The sequence below is a fragment of the Diplotaxodon limnothrissa genome, linkage group LG2 (assembly GCF_057381915.1).
Source record: "Diplotaxodon limnothrissa isolate DT_005_m linkage group LG2, D_limnothrissa_male_GT1.1, whole genome shotgun sequence".
In the NCBI taxonomy this organism is placed as follows: domain Eukaryota; kingdom Metazoa; phylum Chordata; class Actinopteri; order Cichliformes; family Cichlidae; genus Diplotaxodon; species Diplotaxodon limnothrissa.
The window spans coordinates 25,127,336-25,141,857 of NC_140597.1; the positions used below are offsets into that span (position 1 = coordinate 25,127,336).

General features: G+C 44.8%; 1 protein-coding gene across 5 annotated transcripts in view; it reads right to left on the reverse strand.

Moving 5' to 3' along the window:
* Positions 1 to 14,522, reverse strand: part of tenm2a (teneurin transmembrane protein 2a) — a 159,446-nt gene that overhangs the window by 20,622 nt on the left and 124,302 nt on the right. For 3 of the 5 annotated variants that reach the window (XM_085368917.1, XM_085368907.1, XM_085368898.1), the window contains 8 exons: positions 11,989 to 12,111; positions 10,412 to 10,617; positions 9,681 to 9,876; positions 8,086 to 8,187; positions 7,380 to 7,574; positions 5,714 to 5,914; positions 2,669 to 2,854; positions 1,692 to 1,718 (listed from right to left, as the gene is read on the reverse strand). In XM_085368917.1, the coding sequence (XP_085225043.1) occupies positions 1,692 to 1,718; positions 2,669 to 2,854; positions 5,714 to 5,914; positions 7,380 to 7,574; positions 8,086 to 8,187; positions 9,681 to 9,876; positions 10,412 to 10,617; positions 11,989 to 12,111 (1,236 nt within the window). Of the gene's footprint in view, positions 1 to 1,691; positions 1,719 to 2,668; positions 2,855 to 5,713; positions 5,915 to 7,379; positions 7,575 to 8,085; positions 8,188 to 9,680; positions 9,877 to 10,411; positions 10,639 to 11,988; positions 12,112 to 14,522 lie in introns of all 5 variants that reach the window. The other 2 variants (XM_085368889.1, XM_085368923.1) reach the window with 2 other exon arrangements.

Below are 14,522 nucleotides of genomic sequence, written 5' to 3' on the forward strand. Positions count from 1 at the left end.
CTCTCTCTTTAATGCCAGGACCCAGTCGATACCCCCTCATACTAACTAGAATAAAGTGGGATTTCAGAAACTATTAAGTCCACCCTCCCCAGTAATGTGGTTGGACTCTGATGAAATCCTCCTAAAAAGGAGAAGAAATTGCCTTGGGTTATGGGTGAGCACACACACACACACACACACACACACACACACACACACACACACACACACACACACACACACACACACACACACACACACACACACACACACTATGTGGTGTGCAGTGTCTGTGGGTGTGGATGGTGGGGCATATGACTCGAAAGATATCGTGTAGGACTCCAAGGATGAAGTGAGAGGGAGGCAGGCGGAGATAGAGACAGATAGAATGAGAACAAAGTGTATGAAAGAAAGTAAGTCGAGACATTGTACTGAAAAGTTCCACCTTTCTCTCCATTCCCCTTGTACCCAGCTCTGCCTCCTTTAAAGGTCATGAAGTAAAGGTCACAGCCATAAATCCGCGATCAGAGCTCATAGATGGACCAGATAACGCTGTACTTTCTCAAATATACCCCACTTAGCTGCTTCTCCTATTCTTAACAAGCTACCTTTGAAATTACATTGATTGCTTTATCCCAAATTGTTCTTTGACCTGCCTCTCTGCTTCCCTTTGGCTCCGTCTCTTCCTTTTTCTTTTTTTTGCGCCCTGCCTCTTGCTCCCTTTTTAACCCTGCAATTTACCTTTTCTCTGGGTTGGCTCTTCATAAAACAATGAGAGCTATTCCATTAAGCGTAGAGGGTGAGAGGACACTCTCAACGGCGCTCCAGGGACCTGTACTGTCAGGCAGTCTGTGCCGCTCCGTGCAACCCGGCAGAGGTTCAGCTGCGGGGCTATCTATTAAGCATTCTTGTTGTGCGTGTGAGACAACTCACCTCAGACCCAAACTCGTCTCTGTGTGTTAACCTCAGCTGTTATTCTGTTTATTATTGAGTGATCTGACTAAACGGCATATTTTTTTGCTTTGGTGTGGTTTTGGCGGGGATGTTGAAAATCAGAAATTCTTAAATTAATACTGTAGGCCCTTTCAGTCACACAAGCATAATCAAGCACACACACGTGCACAAAATAAATTTAGCAGCCACTCTACCATGGCCACGACACTTGCCACACAAACCCAAATGTAAACACACACACACACACACTTAACAGTTCTGTATGCATTTGACACCACATTGAGGACCTGCATCATTGGGTTATGAAATACACCAATTACCTCCAAACTTTTTTACAACTTTCATTATTTTCTCCTCGTGTGAAGCAGATTGTGTTTACACAACACATGAGTGGAATACCTGAGTGTTTTTTTTGTGTTTCCAGGCTCCACGTTGGAAATATTAAGGAGAACACGCTCACACGCATGCACGATCACACTTTTCACAGCACAGCCCCTCGACACTGCTGATACCACACTAGGCTCTACGGTACCCCACAACACATCAAGGCTCAATGACAGCTAACCCCTGCTGTAGTCCACTGCTGTAATGGGAGTGCACTACATGTAGGGAGTCATCATTGAGGCTGGAGCCCTAATCTACGGACAGATAGCACCACAGAGTCTACAGAGCCAAGCCAGGCCAAGAACCCACAAATGCAGCAGCTAGCTTCTACCACCACAGGCTAAGAAACAAAACACCAGAGTCAGATACGGTACCTGCTTTGTCAACCATGCTCCCATGGTCTGCAGTGGGAGAAAATGTGCAAAAGGTAAGAGATGGGGAGAGTATTTTTTTTCTGAAAGAAATGCAAGCAACATCATGCAGAGCTGAAATGAATAACAGGCAAGCTGAGATAAGCTAACGCTGAGAGTGTCTGGTGCTAGTGAAGTGTGCTTTGCACCAAGCTGAGGCCTGATAACTCTTTCATCTTGGGCTGATGGTGCAGTCAAAGCTGCCCTACTTTCTGATGGGGGAAATCGGGAGATCATAAACTGTTATTCCCCTGTGCATATGTATGTGCCTATGCGTGTGTAGGTGTGTGCGTGTGTATATATATATATTGGTGTTTTGTTTGGTGTGTGTGTATCAGATTGCAATCACAGTGCTTTTGGTGACAAGGAAATGAGACTTTGTGTCTCAAAGCACTGACGGTGAATCAAAGGAATCTGCCACTCATCCATCCAAAGTGACAGTGATGTCAATATGAGACAGTGATTGACTGACAAAAACGCTCACTCACACTCTAGCGCAACTGTGTGCATGCACACACCATAAACAAAGTGAGAGTTATTTTTTGATCGCAGTGAGGTGAAGTGGGGATTTTGTTTTGTGCCTTTCATCACATAACTTTGGTGTTTCAAAGGCCATAAAAACTAAAACTCCTGGGGTCTGCAGTTGAGAGGCAGCATAAAACAGCTAAATCCTGCTCTTGTGTAATCTCCCACCCCCACTTCTAAGAAGTTTGCACCTCTTCTCTCTGCTCGCCCACCTTCTACGTCAGCCCCTTCTTCAATTCCCCATGGCCTTCCTCCTGCTTCCACTTCTGATTTCCAAATTCCTTTAAGAAAGTATAAAGGAGCTGCCATTTTAGTCTGACTGGGTGCTGGTGTTTCTGTGCACACCCACGTGTTGACACACAGGCACGCACGTCAAACACACACCTCCAGACACACGCTCACGGGAACACACTCACCGATGGTGCAGTGCTCTCCGTTCCAGCCCTGGTGACACTGGCACTTCCCGTCCTTGCAGGTTCCATGTTTGATGCAGAGAGGGTTGCACACACGCTGGTCACAGCCTGCACCGGTCCAGCCTTCCTCACAGCGACAGGCTCCGCCCATGCACACTCCGTGAGTTCCACAGTCCACTGAGCAGACCTCTGAAGGAGAAAAGATTTGGATTACAAACAAACGGTGCTAGACTCAAAAGTCAGTGTTTCCTGTATTTATTATTTTTAGTATTCTAAAATTTCATATACAGTCACGTGAAAAACCAAATACAGCTCTTGATTCAAAAGCTTTTAACCAATGATAACTTGAAGTAATTGTGTTTTGTATGACTCAGTCGTTCACATTGTTGTGGAGGAATTTTTTTGCAACTTTGCTTCAGTTCATTGAGGTTTGCAGGCATTCATTTAAACTGTCTTAAGGTCTCCCCACAGCTTTTCAGTCGGCTTGACGTCTGGACTTTGACTGGGCTACTGGAGCATCCTGATTCTTTGCTTTTTCAGCCATTCTGCCGCAGATTTACTGGTAAGTTTGGATCACGGACCAGTTTGGGTCAAACTTCAGGTGTTGGAAATTTGACTCTAGACTCTACACAGAGTCATGGGCAACTCAGTGACTACAAGGTGACCAGGTCCTTGTCCTTTCAGTTTGATGACAGGCTTGTTTTGCAAAACAGCCTGAAGTCATCATGCCTCCATCACCACACTTGGCAGTTGATTTTTGGATTTGCCAAACATCTCCACATCGATTCTTCAGTGGAAAAGACACAAGAAGTCTTGTGGTTTGTTCAGATGCAGCTTTTCAAACCTAAGCTGTGCTGCCATATCCTTTTTTAGAGAGAAGAGGCTTTCTCCTGGCAATCTTTCTAAATAGGCCAATCACAGTGTTCAGTCTTATTAAGTCTTTTTCTATTTGTACTCTCGCAAACTTTAACATTTAACATGTTAACTGAGGTCTGCAGAGTCTGAGATGTAGCTCTTAGTTTTTTTGGAATTCCTCTAAGCATTGCATGATGTGACCTTGAGGTAATTTTGCTGAGACACTTACTCCTGGGAAGATCTGAATTCTCCAGTGCAGGAAACGGCAAAGACGTGCTTTTATAGACGTGCTTATATTTGCAGATGATCAATTAATCCGGTGCATTTGATTAGCAGCTCCAGGCTGCTACTTACCCTCTTTACTCCAATGGAAGCAGTAAGGGTGCACTTAGTTTTTCACAGGAACACATGACTATATGTATTCATAATGGACACTACTGGGCAGTGAACATGGTTGCTGTTCAGATACATATATGATCTTTTTCATGAATAACATAATAGCAAATGTTACAAAGTACCAGTTCCTAACTTGAAATGCCTGTAAATATGGTGGTATCTGAAAAAAATATCTGCAAAAACTTCATTTTCAATCCTTTTAGTCAATTTTTGAAGCTAGAAAACATAAATTTGTCTGCATTTGATTTCAAATCACATCGGCAAGTGCAAAAATAGAGAACCTTGAGCTTCAAAACAATCAAATCCACATTACACGAAAACACAACTCTCTGTCATGTATTTTTAATTAAAATCAGTAGTTATAGTAGTGCAACAACAGGGTTTATTTCCTGAGCTTCTATTACAGTCGCTGTCTGAGAGGCTCAGATGTTGCAGTCAGCGACAGTGCATGTGGCGAAATGTGACAATCCCGCTTGTGTGCTCAGGACCCCTGGTGTGCAGGGAACGCGGTATGTACAGACGTTTTGATACACACTTGCTGAGGGATCCTGCAGTGTGAAACAATGTTGTCTTTATTAAAGTTAAGCATTGCTTCTCTCATAACAAATGCTGGTGCTCTCGTCGTGCTCCTGAGGAAGCGTTCCCAGGCTGGCATGACGGAGGTGGCTGTCTTACTTTCTAAAGTGGAAGCTTAACGGCTTAATTTTATTGAGATAAAGAACTGTGAAACCTCCTATCCCATCTTGGTAAACTGTATGTGTTACTATCCGCAGTGCAAGAACACCTCCAATACATTCTTATGAAAGCCTTGGAACTAGCATGCCATTATCTCCGCGGTACTAGAATCACAGAATTGGCTCCCAGAGCAATACATAACCAATTAAAAAAATTCTGATAGTAATCACGAAGGCTTAACAAAGTTAGGATTCCTACCTCATTTCTGAGTAGCTCACTGAATGCAGCCTAATCATACCTCTTGGGTCATACAGTCTTTCGAGTCTACAAGATTAAAAAAAGTTTTACTTTGGCCTGAACTGAGATGTGTTACAGCTACCTTGTTTAGACATTATAAATTTCAAGTGCTTGTATTTTCTTATTGGCTGACCCTATAAACAGCAGGTCTGAACAGCAGGTGGGCGGGGCTTCTGCACTCAAACAGTGTATCCGACATGACCGTATTTGGATCATTAAGGAGTTTCGAGCAGTTTGAAGCCCAAGCTTTTGGTTCGTAGATGCAACTTATACATGCTCTGAAAGCCCAGCCATGTTTAATATGTGTCAGAATACAGGGACAGAGTCATTTTATTCATATTCCTTTTATGCAAAACCCAGAGTACTGTAGTTTGGTATATAAATAAAAGTGTTCTGCCTTTCCCAAATTAGAATTTTAAGCACTACCCTGATAACCATAAAAATCTGTCATTACCATACTGTCACTGACAGTCTACTGAGAGAGATAATTTTATATAGTCTTGATAGTACAAACTTGCCACATTTTTATTCCTGCATGTTCCAATTTGGCTTCGATACCACAACAGTTGTTGTACCCTGTTTCTGAGCATGTTGTAATTTATTTATTTTTTTTTTACGATTTGGTAGATTTGGTCCAAGTGTAGCTCGAAAACCAGAACAGTATGAAATAAAATGGCAAACTAATTAGCCATACTGGGACCGCGAAATATGTTTGGACAAAGGGTAATCAGCAGTTATTTCTTTCCAACTTTCAAACCCACAACCCCCATTTTTACCCGATGTATCTGACTCTCGCAGCTGAACCAGCTTTACAATCGCACTCACCCATGGAGCAGTCGGGTCCCATCCAGTTGGGGTCACAGCTGCACAGCCCAGTGTCTGGTATGAAGGCACCGTGGCCATGGCACTGATCTGGGCACTGGGCCCTGGGCAGTTCGCAGTGGAGTCCTCCCCAGCCTGGCTTACAGTGGCACTCCCCGTTCACACAGATGCCATTGTTGGAACATGTTGGATCCATGCAGTCCACTGGATTAAGCCAGCAATACACCAATTTAAAAGAAAAAAAGCAGAAAAAAAAGAAATTAACAAACAAACTAAAAAATGTCATTACAGAGCTGACGACAAAAACAAATTAATGGTTGTTTTTTTTTTTTAAAAAAAACAGACGTGACAGAGGACATCATTTCACTCTGTGTTTATAAAAAGATAATGAAATAAAGTAAAATGTTACCAGACGTATTACTAAATCAATTAAAGCACACGATAATGAATAGCTAAGTCTATAATTGGGGCACAGCAGCAAATGCGTTCCACTCTGAAAGAGCAGTGCGCTTCGCTGACACATCATTTGGTGTGAGCTTTTCGCCCGTGTGGATGTGGAAGTGTGTGTGTGTGGTTGATTTGTGTGTATGCGTGTATCGTGCCAATACACGGGGAGAATCTGACACTGTCAGTCTGCCAGGTTGACAGGCAGCTCTGAGTCCAAGCAGTGAGTGAAAACCAATTTGACAAATTACCTCCTCCCGGCAATACGCACACCCATCCCACCCACCCGCTCGCTCGCCCGCCCCTTCTCAGGCCTCCTCGCATTGCTCTGTCCCGGTCACTTGCATTTTCCTCTCTCTCTTTCTCTCTCATCTTGTCCTCTTCTTTGTGACACTGCTCTCCCCACCTCCATCTCCTCCCCCTTTTTCCACCACCTCGGGCATGATTGACCCCGGCGCACACGCAGTATTAATAAAAGCAGCCCCCTCGCACACAACCTCGACCCTCCATTTCTGTTTGCCTGGCAGAAATGGCGGATCACAGTTATCGATTTTCATGTCGCTGGCACTTCAGGTAAATTGTTTGAGGGACTCTGCTGTGATGAATATCAGATTTGAGGCTGGAGTAGAAGGGGAAAAATTGGATGAGAGGGAGATCGGGGATCGGCGGGGTGGGAGAGAAAATTGAAGCGCAGAGGAGAGAAAATGCTGACCTTGTTCTCAGGCCCCATGTTTTGACTCTTTCTGCCACTCATCTCTATTCTTCACTTTGCATCTCCCTCTCTGCCGATCTTCTTCTTCACCCCTGGCGTGCTGCTTTCTCTTTTCCTTCTTCTCAACCTATTCTCTCTTTCTTCATACATATTCACCTCTCACCACCCTGACTCCAGCTCCCTCCTCAGCATCTTTTTATCCCTTTATTTTTTCTCCCTTGCTTTCTGATGACTACGATCGCGGCATGCTGATCCTTCTTAACAAAGATCAATAGAAGCGATTTCAGCCCTTAATAAAATCTGTGATATGTTTGGCTGCGCCATCATACTTCATCTGTATACATGGACGCTCAGTCAGCGTAAGATTATGCCATGATAAGCTGTCTTCACTGGTGTTAGAAGGGGTAAATCTGTGAAGTTTGTTGTGCTTCACCTTACTTTCAAAGCGATCACACAGAACAGTTTTAAAGAAAAAAAAAAACAAACATGCACCATTACACCTCCTGCGCTCACCCTCTGCACAGTTTGGCCCTTTGTAACCGACGGAGCACACGCAGTTTCCATCAGTGCAGGTGCCGTGGCCGCTGCAAAGAGGGTCTATGCACTGTGTGACAGGGACGTCGCATTCGGGTCCTTTCCAGCCGCTGTAACACACACAGGAGCCCTTGTCGTACTGGCCGTTGCCGCTGCACAGCACCGGGCATGCCGCTGTAGGAACAGAGAAACGGAGAGATTAAACCCTGCGCATAAGAACAAACCAAACAAACAAACAAAGAAAAAAAAAACAATTAGCAAGCTTTTTAAAAGATCGCCAAAGCGGCGAAAAGTGCACGTCGCCCACCCACGCAGATCCACATCCCACCGTGCAGGAGGGTTGAATAGAGTGGCTAAGGGGCTGGAGAGCGCCAATGACATGAAGAGTAATTACAGGCAGAGGTAACTAAACTATTCATCAAAGCTGTCTACCCCAGGTGAGCACAGAGCCAGGGAGTCGTTAGCTAGGGGAGCTGCCATTCATCATCAGTCATCTTGTCTCAGCTCCACCTAAGGCCATGCACCATCTTGCTACTCTTAATCCTCTTCTCCTTTTTTTTTATGTTTTATTTTTGCACGAAGCTGAAATGTGTCTGCTCATCTAATTAGACAGCGGAAATGACAGATTTTTTTTCCTTTTCATCCTTGCTCCGACGGAAGAAGCGCATTCGTAAACAGCTAATACCTTTGGAGCAGTCCATGCCATGGAATCCTGGGAAGCAGTGGCACACACCAGAATTACACTCTCCGTTGCCATGGCAATTGCGCGGGCACTCTTGCACTGAATCTGTGAAGAAGATGAAGTGAGACAGAGAGAGGGAGAGGCGAGGGGTGAGACAGTGTGACGGCAAGCATCAAAGCCTTCCATTAAACCATTGGCACAATTCATTCTTTAAGATACTACAAATTGAGTCGAAGCGCTGCCGAGTCTCACAGTCGCACAGACATCAAACGCCCTCCTCCAAGATTCCATGAGTTTCTTTTTTGTCTGCATTTTTCATAATGTGGCAGGAATGTATTATGAATCAGCCATTTTGACGAGATGGGATCCACCAATGCTCCGCTCATAGAAAACAAGAGTATCCCCCTCCACTCTCCTTCTTTCTCTTCGACCCTTTTCTATCCATGGCTCACTTTCTCACTCCTCACTCATGTCCGGCCCCACCGAGGTCACTAATATTTCATCAAGCTGCGGATGTTTGGTGCAGCTAGGCCAGATTTTAGCTGGACTCTGAGCTGCTCCATCTGCCTTCTAACCTACTCACTAGAAATGAGAAACAGTTTGGTGGGAAGGAACGGGGTCGGTGCTAATCATAATCACAAGGAGGACACTTGGACTTTTATCCTCTCTGTTCTATATGCTTCTTCCAACTTCCACTCTTCTTACACAAAGAATGACACAGCCAAGCCTCACTGCTTCTCCTAACACTTCCCCTACTCCATGCACCCCCCCCTAAATAAAAAAAAACTAAAGCCCCTCGCCTCCCTCTTTACCCTAATGCCACCCTCTCTTCCATTCTCCTCTTCAGCTCCTCCTCCCGTCCTTCACTCCCCTTCATCCCATTCTGGCTTTGCCCCTACCATTAGGCCTTTCTTCCAACTCCCCCTCTAACTACTCCACTCTCATTCTGCCCCTGCCGCCTCCGCCTCTCCATCTCGCCACTACTCCAACTGCTGAAAGCTCTACCCCTCCGTTATTGACAGTGAAGGATTCTTTCACTCCGCTTGACTCTTTCCATCCAACCCCGCCTTTTGTCCTTTTGTTCTCCTTTGGCTCGAATGCAACCGAAATGATCTGGTTAGGATCCTAAAATCATTCTGTTTACAGGGCCGTGTGACACTGTGGTCCTCACCCACCTCAAAGATGAAGGTTGTTTAATGTAAGTGTGTGGGGTTTTTTTTGTTTTTTTTTGTCACACTGTTGGACATATTAGCGTGCCCAACTATGTTTTGGCAAACGTACATTTTTAACTCACTGAGCAGTCTTTCCTACTTGACAATGTTACTATGGTTGTGTTGCATTGGCAACATTGTTCACATGCTGCCGGGGAGCATTTTTGCACGTCGTGAATGTGTAAAGTCACAGAGTAACTGATGGGGAATCTATTTGACTAAAATAGCAGCCTTGCTTTGCCGCCAGTGGTAGAGAAAGTTTCTGCGTGCCTCTCTCTAACCAGCTCCTAAAATCCGGTGCCTAATCTCATTTTCACTGCCGTTCTGCTTTTCCCTGCCGCGCTGCCACCTCTCCGCCCACAGCGACAGATGCCGACTCTGTCTCACCCATGACATTCGTGCTGAAGGAAACCGTCTCTCGCTCCCGACCGTCGTTGTAGAAGGCCAGGTGCCAGGCACCGGCGTCCAGGTACTGGACAAACACCGCCTCATTGAGGACCACGGTTTGGATACTCCTCCTCTCCCGTGGAGACTCCACCACGCTCCACTTCTCCTTCCCATCGAGGCGCTCCATATAGTCGTACTGCAGAGGAAAACGTGTGAGAGCAAGTTCACTTTTTCAGGCTTCAGAAAATGAGGCATGGTTTTATATGCTTGAGGAATTTGGTAAATAAGATAGCTGGCAAATGACAGTGAAGCATGAGGAAGGGAACACAAAGCTCCTCGCAGGGTTTTCTTTGGGTGTCTGTGTGCATTGCAGGGGAGTGTTTTTACACTTGCCCCGACTGTGCAGTTTCCCCAGCTGAAGTCAGGTCAGGCAGTGAAACAGCTATCTGAATGCAATTATCCCTTCCTACAAATCGAATCCATTGTTAATGGAGCAGCTTCTAATTAATAAGAGGCAGTAAAAGTTACATTACTGTGAAATTTAATTAAGTGTAAATCTTAGTCTAAATTAGTTTTTTCAAACAACTATTACAATGAATCACAAATGAATTTTAAGATGTCCCAAGAAACAAGCCCATTTCTTTCTTTCTTTCTTTTTTAAAAATACATTCTCCACTCAGATGAATATGAAGATTATTTTTTCATTATGATGGTCCTTGTACAGATTTTACCTGCGCATGCGAAGGAGGCAAGCCCTTGCGGATGTACACCCCGAAAAGGGCATCTTTGCCGAGGGAGATGTTGAACTTCAGGAACTGTGGTTGGCTGAGGTGGAGCAGGGACCTCCAAAACACTCCCGGAGGGACTTCTTGGGTCACCCGCCTCCCAACCTCGATGCTGCCTGAGTCTATACTGCTGTTCCGGCCTGCCCATGGACCTGGAGCAAAGGGGAAAGAAACTGCATAATCTGTGATTCCAGACATTGATTGGTACAGTCAATAGTTAATCATCGCACTTTAATGGGAATAACCTGGCACAAACATTGAATGGTATAGAGGACACGCACCATTAGCTGTGCAAACTGTTCAAAGTTTATACTAAAACGAACGCTGTTAGGCACGATATGCGGGATGCAAAATGACGCCTCTGTATCAAAGCCTGCACGACTGTTGACTCTGTTGTCTGGGCTGAAATGATAGAGGGCTGATAGAACTGCAGAGCACAGATTTCCAAGCAGACAGGCCCGCACACAGAAACATCCTGCAATCAGGTCAGTCATCTAACAGCACAATGTTGGAGCCCAGAGAGGGAAAAGACAGCAATGTGAGCGCGCGTCTGTGCGCAGAATAGCAAAGAAATAAAAGAAACAATGTGGAAAAACAACAGCGGCATCTGGCCCAGACAGTCACACACACAGCAGTCCTCTCATTAATACAGAATACAGACACAGAGCAGCAGCCCACAGATACCTATAGTACACGCTGTGTATGTTGCAGAGCGAGATTGAGCAGGCGAAAGAAGAATAGATGGAAAAAACCGCATGGGGGCCTTTAAAGAGAGGGGGTGAGCGAGGGGAGCTTTACCTCGCTGCTGACTGAAACCCAGCTCAACACAACTCAGCAGAGTGGTTAAACAGCATACACAGACAGCACAGCTACTACTGCGTCATGAATTATAGAAATAATTTATGTGTGCGAGGCTGTCTGGTTGGGAGGGAAAAAAAGAAGCTATTGGGCTGTTTTAGTATTTAACACAGCAAATATAGCATTTATAAGCCATAAAAGATAAAGCTGACATTCTTCTTGTTTGCAACAAGAGATGTGGCAGTCTGTCCTTCAAAACTTTCTGACTTTCCTGCAACGAGTGGTGCATTCAGCCTCAAGCCAGCTAAGCTATAAATATTCATAAATGCATTAAAAATACTAAAGTCACTTCTGATGATTCATTTTACGCAATTGGCATGCTAATTAGGATGCTGCTTTAGAGAAATACCTCCACAATGGTATAAAAAAATGGTGGAAGCGATTTAAAATAAACTCCAGCGTCCCCCTCATCAAAATGAAGGAGCACCGGAGCTCTGTGGCAGAAAGAAACGAGTAGGCTTTGGCTGCACAAACAGCACTTGTTAGGATCTATTTATTGTTGAATTTGTTATGTTCACGAGGTCTGTTGCTAGGGGAAAAACAATGCAGAACATTAGCAGCCTTAACCTTTAAGTTTCTTTTTTCTTTTTTTTTCAAACATGTAAAGTGCCTGCTTCTTCAGGCAAAGATGTGTGGGAGGGGTGCGTGTGTGTTGCAGTTCATACCTCTCCCTCCAGAGGGCAGTGTGGCCACATCGCTGTTGACAGGCAGACCAGCTCCCAGTCCGTTGTTCAACACGGGGCCGTCGGATGGCTTCAGCTGCCACGTCAAACCCAGCAAGTTGATTGCTGCACACAGAAAGATGAAGAGTGAGGATATAGGGGAGGAAAAGGAGGATGGAAATAAATAAATAAATAAATGAATGAATGAATAAAAAGCCCAAGATGAAGGCTCATCAAGGCGAAGAAATATGAGGCCAGCCCTCTTAAATCTGATCTGTCATTTAGACAGCAAATCCCGTAGCATCAATAGAATCAGCCACCTCTATACTTAAGTCATGAATCAAGCGCACGGTCATCAGAGTGGCGGGTTTAGTTAACAGGCACACAAACAGAGGTAAAATTTTACAAATCAGGCAATTAAACCACCTTCCCAAAAAATCCTTCTCTGTTTTGCTTTCTTAACCCCCGACCTCTCGCAGCCATCTTTCACGGGGAAAGCATCTTCAGCTTTTATTTGGAAGCCTTTACACCGTCTCACAGAGAGCAAGTGACAGATTGCTCTCTGAAGAGAATGCTCCATGGCTCTCCTTTCACTTCTCCTCTTCTTTTGTCCTCTGTTGTGTTATTGTGTGCTGGTGGTATAAGGCTGCTCGAGTGTGTTCGCTCTTCACTTTGTCAGCTCTTTACTCTCCCCACGTCTCTTCCCTCCTTAGCCTGCTGCCAAGCGTCTCCTCCTCCTCCTCCTCCCCATCCAACTCCCCCTCCTCCCCCCAAAAAAAACTGAAAGAAAAAAAGGAAACAGAAAGACCGTACTGCAAAAGTTCAGCGATTTATTTGGTGACAGGTATGTTTTCTGTTTGTTGTAAATGATTTGTTTTGATCTCTTTAATGCCTTCAAAGAATCTTTGTAGTGGGGAGAAAAAAACGGAGACGAATCGCCTGCTCGCGTCTGAATATCGAAGATAACGTTAATGTTAACGGCGGAATGCACCAGCATTTTCCCGCGTATACGTGAATACTGTGATGTGAGCTTTGATGATACACGCAGCACGAATCTGTGATCGAGTCCAATGCATTATGTAGGCGCTATCGCACGCTTCTCAGCGTCGGCCTTATCCCCACCGCAGAAGCCTCACAACACCTGAATCTGAAGCCCGGGAATCAATTTCCTTCTTGTCAAATTCTATCTGTGCTTGCCGAGCGTTTGCACACACAGGGGTGTAAAAGTTGCAGAGGGAAGGGGATGCGCCTTTAGGATTCGCTGCCGGGGCAGACTCATTCTCACCCCCTAAAGTGTCCCGTCGCTCTTTTTCTCTCACCCTGCTTCTTTGTTTCTTCCTTTTTATGCTTCTGCTATTCCCCTCTTTCCTCCCTCCCTCGCTCCTGGTCGAAAGAAAGCGCTGACACCTTTGGCTGCTGCCCGGCCTCCACTGTCAGCTCTTTTTTATTTTTCATGTGTGAGGGTGGTGGTGGGGGCGTGGGGGTATAGAAAACAAGAGATGGATTGGGAGAAGCAAAAAGAGTGCTCCCACCCCTTTCTCTTTCCCCTGCTACACCAACTCTTGCCCTCTCCTCTTTCATTGGGCTGACCTTCATTTCTCTCCTACTTTTCCTTTTAATTCCTCTTTTTTCTTCTTTCGTTTCGTCTTATCTCTGCCTGTCCCTTCTTGTAGATAATGCAGACATGCATCCACACACACACGCACACACACACAGGTGCGCGCAAAGATGGTATCAGAGGGAGCAGTCGATTGAAAGCTTGCCTATTGAACCATCTGGAGACAGTAAGCAATTGTGAGTCTATTGTGACGGCACTCTCAATCTAGGTCATCCCCAAGAACACACATAGCAGACAGCCCTATAGTTAGCTTACTGTGTGTGTCTCATCATTGTGTCGGTGAGGGTTGGTGCACACTTTTCTCAAATTTGTTTTTCCTGTCTTGTTTTTTTCCCCCTTCTTCATCTTCTTCTTCTGTGGGTGGTTGTGGAAAGCTGACCAATAGATGGCACACTTACTCCTTAGCGACAGAAGCGCAAAAGCCAACAATTTGTCAACAGGATTCTTTTGCAGCAAGACACAGAGCAGGAGAGACGTGCAAAAGAAAGAAAGAAAGAAAGACAAAGAGAGACACTTGTTATCATTCTCTTTACAAGTGCCATCCCTTATTTCAACAACACTTCTAAGTTTGTTAGGGTGTAATTTTAGCTGAAATGAAACTGCTGAAATTGATGTATTTAGCTTTGTGTTGCCATAATTTTAAGCATTTTCTTTTCTGATCATAATTGCCATAATTACTGTTTTCAAACTGGATTGGAAGGCTTTATTAAATACCATGCCAATAAAGCCTATCTGAATCAGATCCGACTGACAGACTTGGGAAGAACAAGAGCGATAGTCAGACTTGGGCTGTTTTTCTTTTTAATCTCCGTCTTCTCTCTCATGTTCAATTTGACAGACACACACACACACTGCATATACGCACACATAGAAAAGATCACAGAGAAGCAGGTTTAACAAGCAAACGAGTCAGATTAAA